Source organism: Tamandua tetradactyla, chromosome 3 (assembly GCF_023851605.1).
Source record: "Tamandua tetradactyla isolate mTamTet1 chromosome 3, mTamTet1.pri, whole genome shotgun sequence".
In the NCBI taxonomy this organism is placed as follows: Eukaryota; Metazoa; Chordata; class Mammalia; order Pilosa; family Myrmecophagidae; genus Tamandua; species Tamandua tetradactyla.
In genome coordinates, this window is record NC_135329.1 from 206,899,638 (window position 1) to 206,921,869 (window position 22,232).

General features: G+C 39.6%; 2 protein-coding genes across 3 annotated transcripts in view; both read right to left on the reverse strand.

Annotated features, from left to right (window-relative positions):
• The window catches only part of GPR55 (G protein-coupled receptor 55), a 57,329-nt gene extending 52,836 nt beyond the window's left edge, over positions 1 to 4,493 (reverse strand). Inside the window, exon 1 of one of the 2 annotated variants that reach the window (XM_077155405.1) lies at positions 3,773 to 4,493. The gene's annotated coding sequence lies outside the window, so the exon portion shown is untranslated. The remainder of the gene's footprint in view (positions 1 to 3,772) is intronic. The other variant, XM_077155403.1, reaches the window with a different exon arrangement.
• Positions 1 to 22,232, reverse strand: part of LOC143678206 (uncharacterized) — a 52,636-nt gene that overhangs the window by 10,346 nt on the left and 20,058 nt on the right. The window contains exons 2-3 of the mRNA XM_077155408.1: positions 21,712 to 21,842; positions 17,138 to 17,331 (exon numbers count right to left, since the gene is read on the reverse strand). Of these exons, the coding sequence (XP_077011523.1) occupies positions 17,138 to 17,331; positions 21,712 to 21,823 (306 nt within the window). The 5' untranslated portion in view covers positions 21,824 to 21,842. The remainder of the gene's footprint in view (positions 1 to 17,137; positions 17,332 to 21,711; positions 21,843 to 22,232) is intronic.

Sequence of the window (22,232 nt, forward strand, 5' to 3'; positions counted from 1 at the left end):
TCCCCTAAGGCTCATTCTTGCATTCCATAAGTATTTGTTGGGCACCAGTTCTATACCAAAGCACTGACCTAGGAAAACTGCTAGAGATATAGCAGTAAACAAAAACAAACAAAAAATCCCTGTGCTTAAAGAAATTGCATTCTGATGGGAGGAGACAGAAAATAAAGAAACAACGTGTACGGGAGATCAGATGGTGATGAGCGCCAAGGAGAAATTAAAGCAGGGAAGGGGGTTTGGGACTGATAGCAGCAGGGTTGAAATGTGAAATACAAAAGCTAGGGGAGGCCTTGCTGAAAAGATGGTGTATGACCAAAGATCCAAAGGAGGTGCATTTGGTTCCTTATTTGTAAAATGGGAATGGGCAATAATAATAGCACTTGCCTCATCAAATTGTTGTGAGGATTAAATGAGTCTCTGCATACAAAGCACTTAGAACACTGCCTGGCCCATATTAACTGCTAAACAAGTGGTAGTCATCGTTACAATCACTACTTTAATGAAGGCTTTAGTGCTTTTGAAGCAACCCATTTAGTTTGTGTTGGGAATCAAAGATGCTAATATGGCTTATATGCCACAATACCCTTAAAGAAAATCTTAACAGATCGCTAATCAATTGCTGTACTCTCTCCTTGAACCCAGAGTGCCCCAGCAATCCTTCTTAACACAGCCCTCCAGGCAGTCCCCACAAAGCAATTGGAATTGGCAAATGGAAAGAAACTCATGTGCTATCCGTTGATGCAAATGCAGTTAGGGACGGGTTGATCTTTTAAATTTCCTCCACCACTTTTTTGTCTTTAATACGGAGTAATTTCCTCCATTCCCAAGAGTTGGCATCCCACCTCATTCATCCTTTCAGTGAAAGGGTAATCTCTAACTGCTCTGAGTGGCAATGAAAAAAATAATTTGAAGTTCACTATTGAGATTGTATAAAACAATACAAACCACCCTACATTGTTAGTTGTCTATTTCCCTAGGGTTTGCCAGAAGAAAAGTTTTGACTTTCTATTTTCTGTCTTTCCTTTATCTGACAATTGGTTTTTGTTATGGGCACATGCCACAGCGGGTCAGATGTTCTGAGGAAAGAAAGTGGCTTTCACACAGACTCCTCCTTCTCTTTATATAGTTTAGAAATTCCCATGACCTGTGCATGGATTCTTTCTCACTATAAATTCTCTTAAGTCTGCTCAAGACAGTACTAAGATCTAAATTTAGTAACACATTATAGTATCACGACTCAGGGATTTATTCAAATGAGCTCAATGAAAATTTTCTTAGAATTGAAAGGCAAGAATAACTACAATTCAAGCGTAGAGAACCTTAAGAATTACATATAAACCATGGTAGACCAGAAGCCCATAAAGGAGATTCACATAGGCAAATATAGCCACAAAATATACTATACGGACACAGATGGATGATAGAGATATTTAGATATTCTGGTTTTGCTAAACCAATTGAAAGTAAGTTGCTGATATAAAGTCACTTTCCCCCTAAATATTTCAGCCTGTACCTCCTAAGAGAAAGACATTCTCTTACATAACTACAATACCATCATCACACCCAAAAAATTCAACATGGACACAACAATATATGTAATAGACACTCCTTATTCAAATTTCTCCAAAATGTCACACACACACACACACACACACACACACACACACATATTTTTTGCATGGGCAGGCTCAAGGAATCGAACCCAGGTCTCTGGCATGGCTGGTGAGAATTATACCACTGAGCCACCATTGCACAGCCCCTTTATATACACTTTTAGTTACTATCCTGGATCCATTGTGTTTTACACATTGTATTTGTTTTATATTTGTTTAATATTAATCTTCCTCTACAATTGCTCCCCACCTTTTTTGTCTTTTATGACATTGATGTTTTTTGAGAGTCTTGTAGACTATTCTCAATCTCTATCTGCTTAATTGCTTTCTCATGATGTAATTCTGATTAGTCAATTTTGGCAACAATACTACATGGATGATGTTGTGTCCTTCCTAAGATCACCCTAGGAGACAAATAATGTTAGTTTGTCCCATTACTTTGATGCTAATTTTGACCATTTATTAATGTGATGCCCGACAGATCTCGCTATTATAATTATTAAGTAATCTTCAAATTGACACTTTATGACTATCCTGGACCCAATAACCTTCAACCTGATGGCTTTATCATTTGCTAATGATAATTTGAGTGGTTATTATGGGGGTCATTTCAAATGGTGACTATCTAATTCTATCAGTTCCTGCTTACTTATTAGCTGGCATTCTTCTGTGAAAGCATGCTGAAATCTTGGATTTTAACTGTCATAAACTACATTTAAATCTTTGCTGAAAATACATTTAAATCTTCGCTGAAAATACCACTGTATTTTTTGAGGACCGTAGCAGTTCCCCAAAATGGTAATTGCCATATTTATGTTCCCATTTCTTTTCCCCCTCCTCACCCTTTTCCACCTCCCACTGACCAAATCATTGAGCACTTTGTGCCTAGCACCGTGTTAAGTGCTTTATGCACATGGGATCATTGATTTACTCAAAACCACCCTATGAGGTGTCCATATTAGTCCCATTTTGCAGATGAGGAAACTGAAACAGAGAAGTAACTTGCCCAAGGTCATCCAGTAAAGTGACAGACCTGGGATTTAAATCCAGACCTATGTGACTTCCAAGGCCATGTTCCTTCCCAGCCACATTCTTAACTACAGTATTATCCTTTTTAAATATAAATATATCACAGCCATAATAAGTCTTTATTTTTGTTGATTCCTAGAGAACTTTTCGTCCTCGTCCCCGAGTAGTAACAATGCCTGATAAAAAGGCCAGAGAAATTGTGCCAAAACAGTAGCTATGGCATTATGTATTATTTTATTCTTTCTATGTAGCTGTATTCCCCAAGTCTTTTACAAGGAACATGTATTTCCTTTGTGATTTCTTTTTTTTTAAATCTTGTTCTTTTTAAAGAGAAAAAAGATTTGGGCACATTTTAGAAGTCAGATTCGGAAAGGCTCTTCCTAAGGGTTGTCTGACCTAGGAACACAAGTTCCAAGGGCACACACCTGGGTTTATGTGTTGGCAAATAATCCAATTTGATCCAGAGTAAAGGAATCCTCACCAATAGGCAGTCCATTTCCCCAGAGCCCTGGTCACGGAAGCTGGCTCTGTGCAAGGTGCTGGGCATTTATGGAGGACAGCAAGACTAAGCCTTGGGCCTCGGAATTTACAAAGTAATAGCAAGGCAAGGAAACAACACAAGGAATGATTTTTTGAGCAGTGCAAGATTAGAAATGCTCAGTGGCAGAATAAGAGTAGTGACCATCAGCCGGGAATTCAGACACAGAATAGATTATTGGAGCAGAGGCTTCAAGAAATTTCTAGAAGGGAAGTCAGAATCACAGACTAGGAAGTCATTACTTTGAGGGTTTTATAAGATTCTTTGCCTTTGTAACTTTCCCATGATATTTATTTTTGTTACTCCATAGTCTTCTGCAGAAACAAGCAAAATTCTTTTAAAACGGAGAAAAGAAGAGTTACCAGGAGACTGAGTCCCAATTCACAACCATGCATAATTCTGAATGCCAAAATGCCACCAAAGGCAACTCAGACCAGCATATAAAGGACTTGGAGGTTGTCAGCCCCACCTCATACAAGATAAAGCTTGAAAATCAAAAACTTTTCTTAGATCCATCAGAGAATTGAGGCCCCAAGACAAACCACCATCCCAAGAACTTGAGAGACAAGCAAATACACAGAGAATCCCAGCTCACCGGAAACAGAAGCACTGCCGAGACAGCAACTGGGGGGACTCTTAAATGGTGACTGATGGACAACTGGACACTTGCGAGGTAAAAACTCCCGTGAGCGGGCAACGGTGGCTCAGTGGCAGAGTTCTCCCCTGGCCAGCTGGAGACCCGGGTTCAAACCCTGGTGCCTGCCCATGCCAAAAAAAATATCTCCTGCGAGTCCACTCTTAGGGAGGCCCTCCCACTCTTCTGGCTTTTACGTCCAGGAGCCCCACCAGGTTCTCACTGAAGATCAGAGTAGAAGCGCTGTGCTTTGGACAGGAGGAGGAGAAAAATAACCATTCTGAAATACGCCCAAGAGAAAAGTAACCATTTAAAAAGCCCAGGGTGTTCTGTTCCTGCCATTATGAGAAGCAACTATTTCAGAGCCTTATCTGACCAGGGGTTGGGCAATGAGATAACTCCAACCCTCTCTAGCCTTCCCGTCTCACATAAGGGGAGAAAAAAGGCTAAGGAAAGCTTCTGAAGGTCGCCGCCCAGGAACTCAGGACCACTGAAAAAAGACTGAGATTTAATCATAAAATTGCAGAACCTTCCCTTCCTCAATACTCTACCGCCACGTCAATAGGGCTTCAGTATAATACCAGAGAACTACACCTGAGAGAGCTCGAAGACACTGAGTATAAAAGAAGGAACTCCTAGGGAAACCAAACCACAGCAAGGGATACAAAATAAATTAAAACCAGTACTTTGATTCTTGAAGACGGTTATATAATGATATAGCTTTTACAGTGTGACCGTGTGATTGTGAAAACCTTGTGTCTGATGCTCCTTTTATCCAGGGTATGGACAGATGAGTAAGAAAGTAAATAAATAATGGTGGGAGGGAATAAGGGTAAAATAATTGAGTAGATTGAATACTGGTGGCCAAGGAGAGGAAGGGGTGAGGCGTATGGGATGAATGAGTTTGTTTCTTTTTTCTTTTTTCTTTTTTCTTTCTTTTTCTGGAGTGATGCAAATGTTTTAAAAATGATCATGGTGGAGAATATACAACTATGTGATGACATTGTGAGCCATTGATTGTACACCAGGTATGAACTGTATGTGTGTAAAGATTTCTCAATAAAAATTAAAAATAAAAAGAAAAGAACACTTAGAGACTCTATAAAGGTTCCATGAACTAGGTTTGCCTTCCTGGAACATATGATTCCCAGAGGGTTCCTAGGTCAGATAAATTCTGAACCAGCCTCTCCAGGATTATCAATTAACTACATCCCCCCTATTCTTTAGTGTTTGACACCCTTTCTCAACATAAAAAAAGTCAGAACAACGCATTCCCCAAAGATCACTATAGATTGGGAGAAGTATTAAAGGAGAAGATGGTATAACAGAAACATAGGATTTAACAAACGAGTGTGACAGCTGAGTCACTATATTAATATTTCTTCTAGCCTCCAGTGCTTTGGAGCAGCTAGAAGGAAAAATCCAGATGATGGAATGGTAGCCCATGACAAACTGTGGGGACTTTTTTGTAATTACTTGTTGAAGAGTGCTGTGAAAATTAGAGCTTTTTTCTCTTTTTGTTTTGTATACATGTTATATTTTACAATAAAAATGCTAAAAAATATATATTAAAAAATGAAATAAGGAAACTATAGTAAAGCAGAAGTCTCTGGCTCCTACAGCTACAGCAAACATTAAACTCAGCCCAGCTCCTACTCAGAGTATCCTAAAACCACACACTAAAAGCCTGATTACCCAAGGTCCTATTATCAGATACATCATGTCCAGCTTTCAACAGCAACAACAAAAATTGCAAGGCATGCTAAAAAGCAACAAAAACACAATCTGAAGCAACAGACCAGATTCAGATATGACACAGATTTATAAGATAAGAAATTTTAAATAATTGTGATATGTTAAGCATTCTAATAGAAAAATTAGACAACATACAAGAACAGATGGATAATGTAAGCTGAAAGAGGGAAACACTAAGAAAGAATCAAAAGAAAACCCTAGAAATAAAAAACATAGCACATGAAGAATGCTTTTGGTGGGTTCATCTGTAAACAGAACATGGTCCAAGCAAGAATCAATGAGCTTGACAATATATCAATAGCAACTTCCCAAATTGAAATGCAAAGAAAATGAAAATAAAAAGGAATAATAGTCAAGAACTGTGAGACAATTATAAAAGGCATAACATCTGTGTAATGAAATGATAAAAATATAAGAAAGAGAAAAAGGAGAAGAAATATTTGAACAACAGCTGAAAGTTTTCCAAAATTAACGCCGGACAGCAAACCATAGATCCAGGAAGTTCAGAGAACAAGCAGATAAACCAAAAAATCTCCACCTAAGCATGCTACTGGATAAAGGCAGTGTATTCTTTTGCCTGTGTGCTCAAATGACCAATTCCTGAACACAGGGATTTCAAAGAGAGAAAAAGTTTATTATTTGGTGAACAGCAGGAGATAAGATGGCCTATTGGCCCAAAAATCTGTCTCCCCAAACTGTAGTAATTCTGATAGTTTTATAGCATTAAAAGATGAACAAATTTTAGGATAATGAGCACAACAGTCCCAGATGATGTTACAAAAGGTGATTTAATTATTGAACACGTGCAGATAGATTACATGCTTAGTCACAGAATGTATGTAGGAAAATGGTGGCCTTACAATGAAGATGGGTGTGATTTTTAATATTATGATGAAGTATAGGTGACTTACAGGTTAAAGTCTAAGCTACTGGGCGTATCGGGCAGGCACATTTGGGTCAGATCCAATTTCAGTTGTCAAGATAACTTTGGAGTTGGGGTGGGTTAGTTCTAGGTTGAGCCAGGACCCTTCATTAATAAACATTAGGGGCTGTCTTTAGTGATCACAAGACTCTAAAGTTGAAAAACTGGATAAATAGGTACAAATAAAGTTCAGTCACAAGGTTGTTATAGTCACAAGGGGACAAGATAAAGGCTATACAATCCTTATCAGGTCAAAGCAGCTGTATTACAATATAAAGACTTCAGGCATTTCCTTCTGTCTACTCCAATATGCCAGAAAGCAAAAAGGAGTATCTATATAAGGACACAGCAGTGAAAATCATTCTTTAAATCCTAATTGCTGGGTTATGATTCCTCCCTCTCGATTTGATAATTATCTCTCAATCTTGAGGGATATCCGGGCAATGACTCTTCTAACTTCTTCAAGGCTGAAAAGAGGAAGAAGAATGAAACTGCTTGTTGTTCTTGGAGAGTCTGGTGTTTCTGGGTTTTAGACCTTATCTGGCATTGGAACAGTTTAGAAGCTTTAAATCTCTGAAAAACAAACTCAATAAGTAAAACTTTTATAGAGCCCAGGGTATTCCTTAGGGTTTCCAGGAACGCTGTTGGTTGGGGTTTGCCATATTGTGGCAGCTTGCACTGTCTGGCTGACACTTGCATATGAGATAGGCATAACCTCCAGAATGACCTCTCGACTCAATTTGAAATCTTATAACCATTGAAACTTTATCCCCCACCCTTTGTTTAATTAATCTCATGATGTCAGGGCCAGGCTCATCCCTGGGAGTCATGTCCCACAATGCCAGGGCCAGGCTTACACACCTAGAAGTCATGTCCCATATAGGGGGAAGATCAGACTTTGGCTTATTAAAACTCCACATTTGAGCAACCTAAGAGGTTCTCTGGGGATGACTCTTAGGTATTAGTGTAAGGACCTGGGTCTCGGCCCCCTCCTGCATTTTGAGAACAAGTCACAGCCAGCTACATGACCAGGATAGATGTTATCAAAGAATGCAAACCCCCCTTCCCCTAATAACCAAACTGCATAAGAGTCTGCTGAAACTCTATTGTAACCAAATCTCCCAAGACTATCAAACTTTATAAATCTTTCCTTGGGCATGCCTCCTTCTCTTTTCCTCTCTTGACTTTGGGCAAGTGCAAACTTTCAACTCCCAGCCAGTCGCCATTAGGGAAGATCTTCCTCATGTCTGTAAGCCCCTAATTAAACTCAGGGGAAACCTCTGTCTAGCATGTTCTTTGATCTTGGGGTTGTGCTGGGCTGGATCATTTGATGAGCCAGCCAGAAGACCAAAGAACTGCTGTCCATAGACAGCATGAGTCTGGGGACTGGGACTCTGTGGGGGTAATCCCAGGGCAACCTGCTTCTTGGTGCAGAGAGGGACTGCCCACCTGTCTGACTGCACTGCAGTCAATTGGCCGTTATGTGCAGTGCAGCCAGCTATGGCAGGCTATCTCCAGGAAAACAGAGAAATCCTCAAGTCTGCATGGGCTGTTGCAGTGGACTGTCTTAGAAAGATAGAGAAATCGGCAGATTTAGAAGATGCATTGAATGAGAGGCTATGCCTCTTATATACATCTCATTCAATGCAAATAAGAGTTTAGAAATATTAGCAAGCAAGTAGGCTTGATTGAGAAGGCATATCTTGACTTCCTCTGACTGGGATCCAAATGCTTAGGGTTCTTTATCTGATAATAAAAAGGAGAAAAAAGAAGAAATTTGGGAGGCAAAGGGTGGAGTGACACTACCTTTTTATGTGGCATTTCCAAAGGTTGCCTCTTTATCACAAGGAATTAACATTCACTTCCTTAGCATTCCCTTAAACAGGGCCAGTCCACCCATTTTCACCCTCACCTGGGAATAAGAACAAAGGATTTTATTGTACTCGCATGGGGCTATTCACATAACCTGACCATCTGCCTTGAATTCATAGCAAAGGATTTGGCTAAATGGAAAAACGTGGCTCTATTTCATTATATTGCTGATATAATATATAATAATATAAATTTCATTATATATTGTCATATTAACAAATACCTTACGGAACTAAAAAAAAAAGTCTTAGGATCATTGCTATTTCATCGTAAGAGCTGGGGATGGACAATTAATTGTGGCGGACTGCAATGCCTTGGCTGCCCTGTCAAATTCTTGGGTATTGCATAGTTGGGAAAGGCAAAATTCCTTCCTTTTATAGTAATTGATAAGGTACAAGGTTTTCCAATGCTGCATATGCCAAAACAACTAGTGGCTTTCTTGGGGTTGTTGGGGTATTGGAAACCTTTCATTCCTCACTCAGCCCGAATGTTAAAACCTATGTATGTTTTGATTAGGAAAAGCTACCCCTGGGAATGGATACCTCTCAGCAGGCTGCTTTTGAAAAAGACAGATGGGTCATTGCACCAGCTCAGGCTTTATGAGGGATGGATACAACTGTGATTTGTGAATTAAATATGGGCAGTTCCAATATTGGCTTTGGGTGGGGCTTGTGGCAAAGGCAACAGACAAAACAAGTTCCCACTGGTTTTTGGTTTCAGTTCTGGAAAAGAGTTGAACTGTAGTACAGTCATTTAGAAAAATAACTGTGTGCTGCCTATAATGCTTTCGTGCAAGTTGAAGGACTAACTCAGAAATGTCCTGTGGAATTAAGAACAGCCATCTCCATATAGAGGTGGGTATACACTTACCTGGTACAGTTCAGCATTTTCAACAACAGCCCCTTAAATATAGAAATGCATGCTATCCTGAGACTAGTTTCCTAGGTGGAAGAAAATGCTCACCCCTTCCTGCTGCTCATCCTGAGGTAGATGTCCCTGTGGCCACCGCTGATGGATGTGGCAGTATACTTAGGTCTGCCTGGTACAATGATGGGTCAGCTCACAGGCAGCCTGTCACCTGGACAGCAGTAGCCATGCAACCTAGTACGGACACTATATGGAGGGAAACTCGGACTATTCAAAGTAGCCAATTAAGGGCTGTAATGGATGGCCATTGTTCATAAGCAAGGAGATGCCTTAATTATTTGTGCTGACAGTTGGGCAAGGTACCAGAGCCTGGCAGTGTGCCTGGCCATGTGGAAGCAAGAGCAATGGACTGTTGTCTGCCACTCCTTATGGGGAAAAGAAATGTGGAAAGATATCTGGACTGCCTATCACAAACAAAAGGTAACTGTGTTTTATGATCTGCCCATACCATTGATTCTTTAATTGGCAATATTAAAGTAGGTGCTTTAGCAAAAATTCGTCATCTAAAGCCAACATCACACAAGGCTGCTGAATGGTTGCATAGAAAAACAGGACACCATGAGTAGCAGACTTTGTGGGGACTGGGACAGCAACCCCAGCTACCCTCCACCAGAACAAGTGAAAGGATACGTGGACACCTGCCCCTCCTGTTCTCTGTCACACCCAAGGATGCTTCCTCATCAGCTCAGCCACAAGAAGTTTCCAGTCACCAAGTGGTAGGTATATTATTTGTGACCCCTTCCCTTATACGGAAGTGTAAAATATGCTACTGGACTGATGGCATACTATAACCTAGTAGGGAGACCCAACCAAAGAGCTACAATGCACAGTTCAGAAGAGCTCAGGGCATTCTGCAGAGTCCCCACACATACGGATAGTGAAGGGGGGACCCTCTCTTCCAGACAGCTAACTCAAGCCTGGGCTACTGGACGTGGCATCTTCTGGACACTTCATTTCCCTTACAACCCCACAGCAGTGGGGTTAATTGAAAGGATGCATGGGCTTATAAAAGCAATCAAAAGGTGCTAAGCAATCTCTGCAGCAGTGGATACTCTGGCCCTTGCCAGCCTCAGTTGGTGCTGAGCAGCTGCTGCCACCCCTGCTGAACTGACAATAGCGTGGCCCATGCAGGTGCTGCAAATTCAGGTAAAAAGACCCACAATGCTACAGCCACATGAGGTCAAGAAGACAACTTGCTCTTGCCTACGTCACAAGCATTAGAAATTGGGGAAAATAAGGCCGATTGGCCGTGATCCTGGCCAATGCAGCCATGTTGGTTGGGAGGCTGATGTCCCTGGGGCATTGGGGTCACCCAAAATTTAAGTATTAGACCACAGTTACACATAAAATGCCAAAAGTTGTATATGTGACCAACCCAGGACCTCCCATACCTCAAGGCACAGTATGTTTGACTCAGTGGAGACTTATGCCCAGGATAACTGGACTGAACTCCAGAAAGGTCTCTGCAATTGCAGGGGGAAATGTGTGGTGTCTGTCTACTAATAGAAATTCAGTTTGCATTCTTTTTGCCCTTAGCGTCATAGAAAATACCTTCTTGAAATAGGCTTCTGTGGTCACCTATTTGCCCAACAGATCTCAATGCTGAGTGTGCACTGCACTGCCACTGTCGGTGCCACCTGCCCGCCCTGGACCGAGACCCCTGGGAAATGGACTGCTGGAATCTCTTCCCGGCCTGGCAGAATTCAGCACATTGGGAAAGTCTGGAAGAGAACCTTCTCATGGCAAGGCTGAAACCACAGGTTTCATCAATTATCAATAGACGGGTTTAAGGCCCTTCTTCGGCCACAATGGCACGCTTTATAGAATTGTTAACTCCGCTTAGGGAACTCCCTATGGTCTATTGTCTCTTATACTGTTAATGATGCAATGTCTGTCCTAGGGCCACCAGTCAGCTGTGGGGGGGTAGGGGCGTGGGGATCATAAAGACCCAGGGCCCAGGCCACGCACCCCCCTCCCTTTTGAGAGCAAGCCACACAGCCACCTACATGATCCAGACAGACGTTAAAGCTCAAAGAATGTAAACCCCCTCCCCTAATAATCAACTCTCACAAGAGTCTGCTGAGACTCAATGGAACCAAATCTCGCAAGACTGATAAACTTCCTAAGCCTTTCCCTGGGCATGCCTCTCTCTCTTTTCCTCTCTTGACTCCAGACAAGTGCAGACTTTCATCTCACCATTGAAAGCCCCTAATTAACCTCAAGGGAATCTTCTCTCTAGCACGTTCTTTGGTCTCAGGATTGTGCTGGGTTGGAACAATTTGTGATAAGTAGCCACAGCTTTGACATTTCAGAAATTAAGTTTCATAAGAGCAAGCCATAAGATTGAGGCCTCGACTTATTAAATTGGGAGCCTCCATTGCTTAAGAGAATATTAGGAATTCCTCAGGTGGGGAAGTTTAGTAGTTACACTTTTTTTTCCAGTCCTCAAGGGACCTTACAAATACTTTTTCATTTTCTGTCGAAAATAGTCTGAAATGCATCAGGGTATAACATTAACTTGTACAGAATATTACAATTTCATTCCTTATTCTAAGTTCCATATTGAATACAGCTAAGTTAGGTTGTTTAAATAAACTGACCAGACAGGGTAAATTAGATAGCGTGCTGACAAAAATTTAAATTTTGGACAAAATAAATAGTTTCTTTTAGTTTCACACAAAAGTTAGTTTTAAAATATAGGCAATATTATCTTTTACCTTGTATTTTGATTTACGTAGTTTTAACCAGATCAATTTCAGTGACATCTCTAACTGGTGTCTGATTTTTTCTCGGTTTTTAACAGTTGCTTTATGGAGCAATGCTGACTTTCAGAGCTGGAGAACTAACTCTGAGTTTCAGTTGCCACACACACGCACTTAACATTCCAAGGAACTACTAGATTATACAAAGAGCAAAGTATTTCAGAATTTAGAAATAAAAGTTGTTAAAGCTGACAATCTAACCCCTAATTTTCTTAAAAGCACTTTTAAATGAAGCTACTTTCAGGAATGAAAACTTTTGACAGTTGTCTTATATTAACATATCATAGCAGAGGTTTTGTTCCTTTTGACCTTTACATGTTTACCAGAGTTATGTTAATTAACAGAAAAAATATAATTTGTATATCTATCCTGCCTCTCTCCTTTTGGTAGGTAAAGTTCTGACTTACAGCTAACTGCATATACTTTTAGAGCAAAGCAGTGCAACTGACAAGTAAATTTGGCTGTTTCTATGATTTTTAACCTTTTTTAAAAGGATAACTAAAACTATAACTAACATTATACCACTGTTTAACATTATACCAATTAGTATCAAGATATAAAATGGACCTTGAGAATATTGTCAAGTTTCTAGGAATTTTTATAAATCTCTAAATATACTCATACAAATTAAGCTAACAACAGGATAGAAAATCCCTTTTAACCACTGTAACACTTCCCAAATACCACCTATGCAATACGTTAAATGATTTTAGCACCTTACTTTTCAAGTGAAAAAACAAATTTTTTAAGTTTTTCCTTAAAAGTGAGGAGACTTAACCACATGATCATCTTGATTGATGCAGAGAAAGCATTTGACAAAATTCAACATCCTTTCCTGTTGAAAACACTTCAAAGGATAGGAATAGAAGGGAACTTCCTCAAAATGATAAAGGGAATATATGAAAAACCCACAGCTAATATCATCCTCAATGGGGAAAAACTGAAAACTTTCCCCCTAAGATCAGGAACAAGATAAGGATGTCCACTATCACCACTGTTAGTCAACATTGTGTTGGAAGTTCTAACCAGAGCAATTAGACAAGAAAAAGAAATGCAAGGCATCAAAATTGGAAAGGAAGAAGTAAAACTCTCACTGTTTGCAGACGATATGATACTATATGTCAATAACACCGAAAAACCCACAGCAAAACTACTAGAGCTAATAAATGAGTACAGCAAAGTGGCAGGTTACACGATCAGCACTCAAAAAGCTGTAGTGTTAGTATATACTAGTAATGAACAATCAGAGCATGAAATCAAGAAAAGAATTCCATTTACAATTGCAACCAAAAGAATAAAATATTTAGTAATAAATTTAACTAAAGAGACAAAAGACCTATACAAAGAAAACTACAAGAAATTGTGAAAAGAAATCACAGAAGACCTAAATAGATGGAAGGGCATACTGTGTTCATGGATTGGAAGACTAAATATAGCTAAGATGTCAGTTCTACCTAAATTGATTCACAGATTCAATGCAATACCTATTAAAATCCCAACAACTTATTTTTCAGAAATAGAGAAACCAACAACCAAATTTATCCAGAAGGGCAGGGTGCCCCAAATAGCTAAAACTATCCTGAGAAAAAAAAATGAAGTCGAAGGTCTCACACTATCTGACTTTAAGGAATGTTATGAAGCTACAGTGGTCAAAATAGCATGGTACTGGCATAAAGATAGATATATTGACCAATGGAATCAAATAGAGTATTCTGATATAGACCCTCTCATCTATGGACAACAGATCTTTGATAAGGCAGTCAAGCCAACTCCCCTGGGACAGAACAGTCTCTTCAATAAATGGTGCCTAGAGAACTGGATATCCATATGCAAAAGAATGAAAGAGGACCTATATCTCACACCCTACACAAAAATTAACTCAAAATGGATCAAAGACCTAAACATTAGATCTAAAACCATAAAACTGTTAAGAAAATGTAGGTAAATATCTTGTAACTCTTATACTAGGAGGCAGTTTCCTAGACCTTACACCCAAAGCAAGAGCATTGAAGAAAGAAAGAAATGGGAACTCCTCAAAATTAATCACTTTTGCACATCAAAGAGTTTCGTCAAGAAAGTAAAAAGACAGCCTACACAATGGGAGGTAGAAATCATATATCATATAAAGGTCAAGTATCCAGAATATATAAAGAGATTGTTCAATTCAACAACAAAAAGACAGACAACCCAATTACAAAATGGACAAAAGACTTGAACAAAGACTTCTCAGAAGAGGAAATACAAATGGCTAAAAAGGCATGTGAAAAGATGCTCAACTTCCCTGGTTATTAGAGAAATGCAAATCAAAACCACAATGAGATATCATCTCATACCCACCAGAATGACCATTATCAATAAAACAGAAAATGCCAAGTGCTGGAGAGGATGTGGAGAAAGAGGCACACTTATCCACTGTTGGTGGGAATGTCAAATGGTGCAACCACTGTGGAAGGCAGTTTGGCAGTTCCTCAAAAAGCTAAATATAGAATTGCCATATGACCCAGCAATACCACTGCTAGGCATCTACTTAGAGGACATGAGGGCAAGGACACAAGTGGACATTTGCATACCAATGTTTATAGCAGCATTATTTACAATTGCGAAGAGATGGAAACAGCCAAAATGTCCATCAACAGACGAGTAGCTAAGCAAACTGTGGTATATATATACAAAAGAATATTATGCAGCCGTAAGACAGAATAAAGTTATGAAGTATGTAACAACATAGATGGACCTTAAGGACATTATGCTGAGTGAGATTAGCCAGAAACAAAGGGACAAATACTGCATGGTCTCACTGATATGAACTGACATTAGTGAATAAACTTGGAGAATTTCGTTGGTAACAGAGACCATCAGGAGATAGAAATAGGGTAAGATATTGGGTAATTGGAGCTGAAGGGATACAGATTGTGCAACAGGACTGAATGTAAAAACTCAGAAATGGACAGCACAATACTACCTAACTGTAATACAATTATGTTAAAACACTGAATGAAGCTGAATGTGTGAATGATAGAGGGAGGAGGGCTGGGGGCTCAAATGAAATCAGAAAGAAAGATAGACGATAAAGACTGAGATGGTATAATCTAGGAATGCCTAGAGTGTATAATGATAGTGACTAAATGCACACATTTAAAAAATGTTTTTGCACAAGGAAGAACAAAGGAATGTCATTACTGCAGAGTGCTGAAAATAGATGGTAATATTTTAAAATTTTACCTTATGTGTGAGACTACAGCAAAAAATGTTTATCTGGTACAAAATTTATATTTTGACTAGTGCATTTCCTAATATAACTTATGTAGACAGCTTAATTGAACACCATAAGTACATGGAACCTTGAGTAGGACATGAGACTTTGTTGGTTTGTCCAGAGTAATGCCCCAAAAAATCCCAGAGTGATTTGAACAGTGAATAAAAAAGTATTTGCAAAGTCCCCTTTGGGGAATGGTGAGAAAGGGGGAAAATTCAACTCCCCAAGTTGAATTCTTGATATTCTCACAAGCAGTGTGGACAATCAAAGCTATAGGCTGCGCCCCCAGTCTTTGGGTTTGTTCATATGAAACTTAACCCCACAAAGGATAGGTCAAGCCTACTTAAAATTAGGCCTAAGAGTCACCCCCAAGAGAACCTCTTTTGTTGCTCAGATGTGGCCTCTCTCTCCAGCCAACACAACAAGCAAACTCACCACCCTCCCCCTGTCTACGTGGGACATGACTCCCAGGGGCGTGGACCTTCCTGACAACGTGGGACAGAAATTCTGGAATGAGCTGAGACTCAGCATGAAGGGATTGAGAAAAACTCTAGAATGAGCTGAGACCCAGCATCAAGGGATTGAGAAAACCTTCTCGACCAAAAGGGGCAAGGTGAAATGAGACAAAATGAAGTGTCAATGGCTGAGAGATTCCAAACAGAGTCGAGAGGTTATCCTGGAGGTTATTCTTACGCATTAAGTAGCTATCACCTTGTTATCCAAGATGTAGTGGAGAGGCTGGAGGGAACTGCCTGAAAACGTGGAGCTGTGTTCCAGTAGCCATGTTTCTTAAAGATGACTGTATAATGATATAGCTTTCACAGTGTGACTGTGTGATTGTGAAAACCTTGTGTCTGATGCTCCTTTTATCTACCTTATCAGACAGACGAGTAAAACATATGGAATAAAGATGAATAATAGGGGGAACAAATGTTAAAATAAATTTAGAGTGAAATGCTGGTGATGGGTGGGGTGTATGGTATGTATGAATTTTTTTCTGTTTTCTTTTTATTTCTTTTTCTGAATATATGCAAATGTTCCAAGAAATGATCATGATGATGAATATGCAACTTTGTGAATTACTGATTAAATATGTAGAACAGAATGATCAAAAGTTATGAATGTTTGCATTTGTTTGGTGTTTTTTGGTATTTAAAAAAAATTTTTTTTAATTAATAAAAAAAAGTGAGGAGACTTGTCTTCAGAAATAAAGGATAAGACCAACATAACCATTAACAAGGATATTACTCTGATGTAAAATCTTTGTTTTCCAGAGAGAGTACTTCGATAATTAAATAAAACTTTTTAAAATGTTACATTAGGAGCAGACTAATCAAAGCAGTTGGTTTATGCACTGTTTTTAAGGTCACTGAAAATAATTGTAAACGTGTCAAATTCTGTCTTGTCCATGGCTCTTTGTATTACCCATTTTGAAATATTTTGTATTAAGGCTATATTTCTAAATGGCTTGTAATAGTAAGTAATAGATTGTATGTATTATGTAAGTTTTAAACATTGAGATTCATCAAATTTTCATCTGATAATACAATTCTGCATTTGCTATTGAAAAAAAATAAAAGCGGATTCCCAGGGCAGATGTCTTCTTAGAGAGTCACCGTGGTTTTCCTGCTTCAGCAGCGCCGGCAGGGAACCGGCACTGGCCCCTGTGACCGGCCACCCCAAGCAGCCCTCGGCCACCCCTGCTCAACCGCCCGCCGTGAGATCACCTCCCCACCGCAGGTGTGCCCGGACTAACACCTGGCTCAGAGGCCCCATCACCACCAGGTCAACGGGGAGCTCCACCCTCTCACGCCCACCTGTCCACGTCTTACCATTGCCGTGATGATGGGGCTTTGAGGAACTTTGCCAAATACTTTCTTCACCAATCTCAGGAGGAGAGAGAACATGCTGAGAACCTCAGGAGGCTGCAGAACCCCCGGGGTGGCCTGTTCTTCCTCCAAGACATGAAGAAACCAGCCCGAGAGGACGGGGAGAGCGGGCGGGATGCGAGGGAGAGTGCTGACGCCTGGGGAGAAGGGAGAAGCAGTCACGACTGGAACTGCACAAACTGGCCCTGACAAAGAGGCCCCCACTTGTGTGGCTTCCCCGAGACGCTTATGTGAAGGAGCAGGTGAAGTCCATCGAAGAATCGGGCAGTTACGTAGCCGACCCACACAGCTGGGGGCACATCTGGCCTGGCAGATGGTCTCCCTGACAAGCCCACGCGGGGAAGCAGCGAGGCGCAGAGCTGAGCCTCGGGCCACCTTCCTGGGGCCACGGGGTTGGGGCTTCTGCGGTCCACTCGGCCCTGCACGTGCGTGGGATTCACCTTTGCCTTTTCTATAGGTTGTATCAACACCCGCCAAGTTCTTTCATTTGGACCATTCCTTCAGATAAAGTAATTTGGTACCAAAAGGAAAGAGCAGACTAACAATCCATATTATTTTAACAGGGAGAAAAACCAAACTTTAGTTTTGTATGCATACCCAGATTGACATAAAAGCTTTCTTTTTTAAATATATGATGAACAGGCTTATTAAATTTTGGTCGGCATTGACTATGACAGACAAAATTCACTTTTATAAACCTATAACTTTCTAAACTCATTCAGGGTTTGCCCTCAGTGTACAAACAAAATTTACTTTTATTCAGAGAATATGATGATCATAGTATGGGAAATTATAAAGATACTATCTACCCCACCTATAGTTTTTAATTTATCCAGACTGCATAGAATCAGAAATAAATTTGATAATGATTTCACAGAGCTTTTTGAACATGCATACTTCCTTCTAATAACAGTATTTATAAAGGGGAAAAGAGACAGACGTCCTACAAGAAAATGGAAAATTGAACAAATTTATGATTGAGTTTGGAACACAGCCAAGCATATATATACTTTATAATCACAACACACAAATGATTTCTTTGCAATATATCTGAAATCTCTCAGTTTAATCCAGACCTACCTTCAAAGGTCAGAAAAGCTTCAACTTTGAAATATAATCAGCTTTTCAATATTTAAGGGATTTATATCCAGAAAAAAAAAGACTAAAATTTTTCTTAACATTACTCCCAAGTGCTGAATAATACCAGGAATATGTTAGTTTACAAAATTAAAGTATGGCTTCTTAAAAAACTCGTTCAGAGCGTGATTTATTCAAATGCTACTTCCTTATTTAAAAGTCTTAGCAAATGGCCATGAGGTCTTCTTAAGTTATTCTTTTTCTATCTGCTTTTTAAATTCTTTCAGTATTTTTATTCCCTTGTGATTACTCTTACACTATGCCCTGGTACAAGTATATTCTAACCAGAATATAAATAAACTCTTTGTAAAAGTACATTGACTATTGAGTTCTGGAAAAAATACTGCAATTGTTTAATTTGTCCTAAGCCTAAATCCAGGTAAACGTTCCCAAAGTTCTCAAAGACCTTTCATTTTACTTACTGAAGTTCAGTAATTAGATTTTATTTAGTTACTCCTATCCCAAGGCTGTTTGGTTTTAATAATGATCTAATTACTATGGTTACCAGTGCGAAGGTATTATTGGGAAAAAAATAATATTAACAAACCTGACCTCTTCTGCAGCACTTTCTGTGCTTGCTATTTCTAATCTCCAGGCCCAGTAAAAAAACAAACAAACAAACAAACAAAAAAATTAAACCACATCTCCCCCATCTTTTTGCACCCAGTCTTTTCTTATGTCTCCTTTGGATTCTCAGGCCCCAGGGGCAGGGATGGGTTGCACAGAAAGAATGGAGTCTGGTTTGTTGAACTTGGATAAAAAGCTTTAGGTGAGGGTGGATGAGGATTTGAGAGTTCCCATGCCCTTCTCTTAAGTATTTCCAATTATTATATCTATTTCACTAAAAGCTGTGACCCTGGAACAACTGGAAAAGGTCTTTGCCTCCAGCGGTAACCTTTTGCACTTTAGGGAAATTCCAGGGCAGTTTCTTTCTAATGTCCAGGTGTGTTTACAGTAATTACAAAACTAAGTTTTGAACCTTGTCATTCAGAGAGTTTTTCCTTTATTTTCTTCAGAAGTACTAATGTATGTATTTATATAAACATGCTTACTTATTTCTAAGCAGTTCAAGTAGAGCTCTTTAAGAATTTTTTTTGTTAATTTGCTGTTACCATCCAGAGGTATGAGAATATATACTGAACAGGCGGACGGACACAAATACTAAGTTAGTTACACAGAAACACAGATATACTTTTGAGAGAGACAAGTAAGAGATGGACAAGCTTTATCTTATCCCATTTCTACCTTTTTGCAGAACAATTTTAACTGTAATATCTTTAACTTTAACTGTAATGGTAGTATTTTTTCATTTTAATCTTCTATTGATGCCAGATTATGTTATAGAAATAAAACTTTTTTTATAAACTCATGACTAAAATCTTTCTAATTTTATTTAAATTTTTTTCTTTTTCATTTTTTAAGATTCTTTTTTCAAATCTTTCTAATTTTAATACACCCCAAAGGTTCTGTTTTAAAGAATTTACATAATCAGTAAGCAATTAGGAATACTTGATCAATACAAATGCAGTAGGACACCAACTAACAAATTTAAAGCCAATCAACACATTATATTTAAATAACACACCAGTTAATAACTAGACCAAACACATCAGGAACAATTAAGCAGGCATTAAACACTTAAGACACTAATTACCAATTAAACAAGCTTTAAACACTTACTATACCTAGGTAACACACTGGCTAAAAGTTGAACAGTCTTACTTGTCTTCCAGGAGTATACACACACAGCAGACAAACTCAGCTCAGGGCCTCAAACCCTATATAGAATGACACCCAGAAAACAGCAGGTGTAGACATCAGAGCAAGGGGGATCATTCCAGAAGCGTAACCCAAGCCAAAGTTTACGGGACCCAAACTGCCATATTAACTCCCCAATCCACTTTTACCTTGATGACCCTGTGCTGGTTTGAAAGGATGTATGTCCCCTAGAAAAGCCATGTTTTAATCAAAATCCCATTTCATAAAGGTAGAATAATCCCTATTCAATACTGTATGTTTGAAACTGTAATCAGATCATCTCCCTGGATGATGTGATTTAGTCAAGAGTGGTTGTTAAACTGGATTAGGTGACGACATGTCTCCACTCATTTGGGTGGGTCTTGATTGGTTTATTGGGAGTCTTATAAAAGAGGAAACATTTAGGAGATTCAGAGAGAGATTCAGAGAGAGCAGAGCAGAATGACATAGCCACAAGAAGCCGAAGCCTACCAGCCAGCGACCTTTGGAGATGAAGAAGGGAAATGCCTTCCGGGGAGCTTCATGAAACAGGAAGCCAGGAGAAGAAGCTAGCAGATGACGCCATGTTCACCATGTGCCGTTCCAGTTGAGAGAGGAACCCTGACTGTGTTCACCATGTACCTTTCCAGATGAGAGAGAAACTCTGACTGTGTTCACCATGTGCCTTCTCAGATGAGAGAGAAACCCTGAACTTCATCGGCCTTCTTGAAGCAAGGTATCTTTCCCTGGATGCCTTACATTGGACATTTCTATAGACCTGTTTTAATTGGGATATTTTCTTGCCCTTAAAACTGTAAACTAGCATCTGATTAAATTCCCCTATTTAAAAGCCATTCCACTTCTGGTATATTGGATTCTGGCAACTAGCAAACTAGAACAGACCCATTCATCCATTTAGATGTCCAGACTTTGAACTGGAAACAATTTCTTTGAAGCTTCTTAAGGCTCCAAAGTGTGTGGAATACCCGTAGAACAGAGAAACGCTGGTTACTGAGCCTCTAGACTAATGTTCTGGTTTGCTAGCTGCGGGAATGTGATATATCAGAAACAGGATGGCTTTTAAAAAGGGAAATTCATTAAATTGTTAGGTTACAGTTCTAAGGCCATGAAAATGTCCCAATTAAAGCAAGCCTACAAAAATGTCCAAATTAAGGCAGTAACAAGAGGTCACCTTCACTCAAGAAAGGCCGATGAAGTTCAGGGTGTCCCTCTCAACTGGAAAGGCACATGGCAAACATGGCGACCTCTGCTAGCTTTCTCTCCAGGCTCTTGTTTCATGAAGCTCCCCTGGGGGCGTTCTCCTTCTTCATCTTTAAACATCACTGGCTGGTGGACTCTGCAGTCCTTGTGGCTGTGTCATGGCTCTAAGAAGGACTGTCTCCAAAATGTCTCCTCTTTTAAAGGATTCCAGTCAAGGCCCACCTGGAATAGGTGGAGTCACATCTCCCTCTATCCAAAAGTTAATACCCACAGTTGAGTGAGTCACATCTCCATGGAAACAATCAAAAAGCTCCCAGCTAGCAATAGTGAATGAGGGTTAAAGGACATGGCTTTTCTGGAGTCCACCACAGATTCAAACCAGCACAATGAGTGACCACAAAAGGCTCAGTTTCCATGCTTACCTGTTTTACCAGGACCCCAGAACCTCAGGCAGATGGCCTCCTTGCTTCTTTTGACTGTCTCACCAGATTCGCCAATTGTTACCGGACAAAGATAGTAGATACTTTTGCCCATGCACTCAAATGACCAATTCCTAATATAGGGGTTTCAAAGAGAGAAAAAGTTTATTACTAGGCACATAGTAGGAAAGCAAATGGTCTATTGACCCAAAAATCTGTCTCCCTAAACTATAGTATTTCTGATAGTTTTATGGCATTAAAACATGGGCAGGTTTTACGATAATGAGCACAATGGTTCCAGGTGATAAAATTAGAGAAGATCTAATTATTGAGCATGTGCAGATTTATTCCATGCTTAGTCACAGCCTGTATGTAAGAAAATGCGGCCTTAATATGAAGATGGGCATGATTTTTAGTATTATAGTGAGGTATATGTGACTTACAGGTTAAAGTCTAAGCTACTATGCATGTCAGGCAGGCCCATTTTGGTTAGATCCAGTTTCATTTATCAAGATAACTTTGGA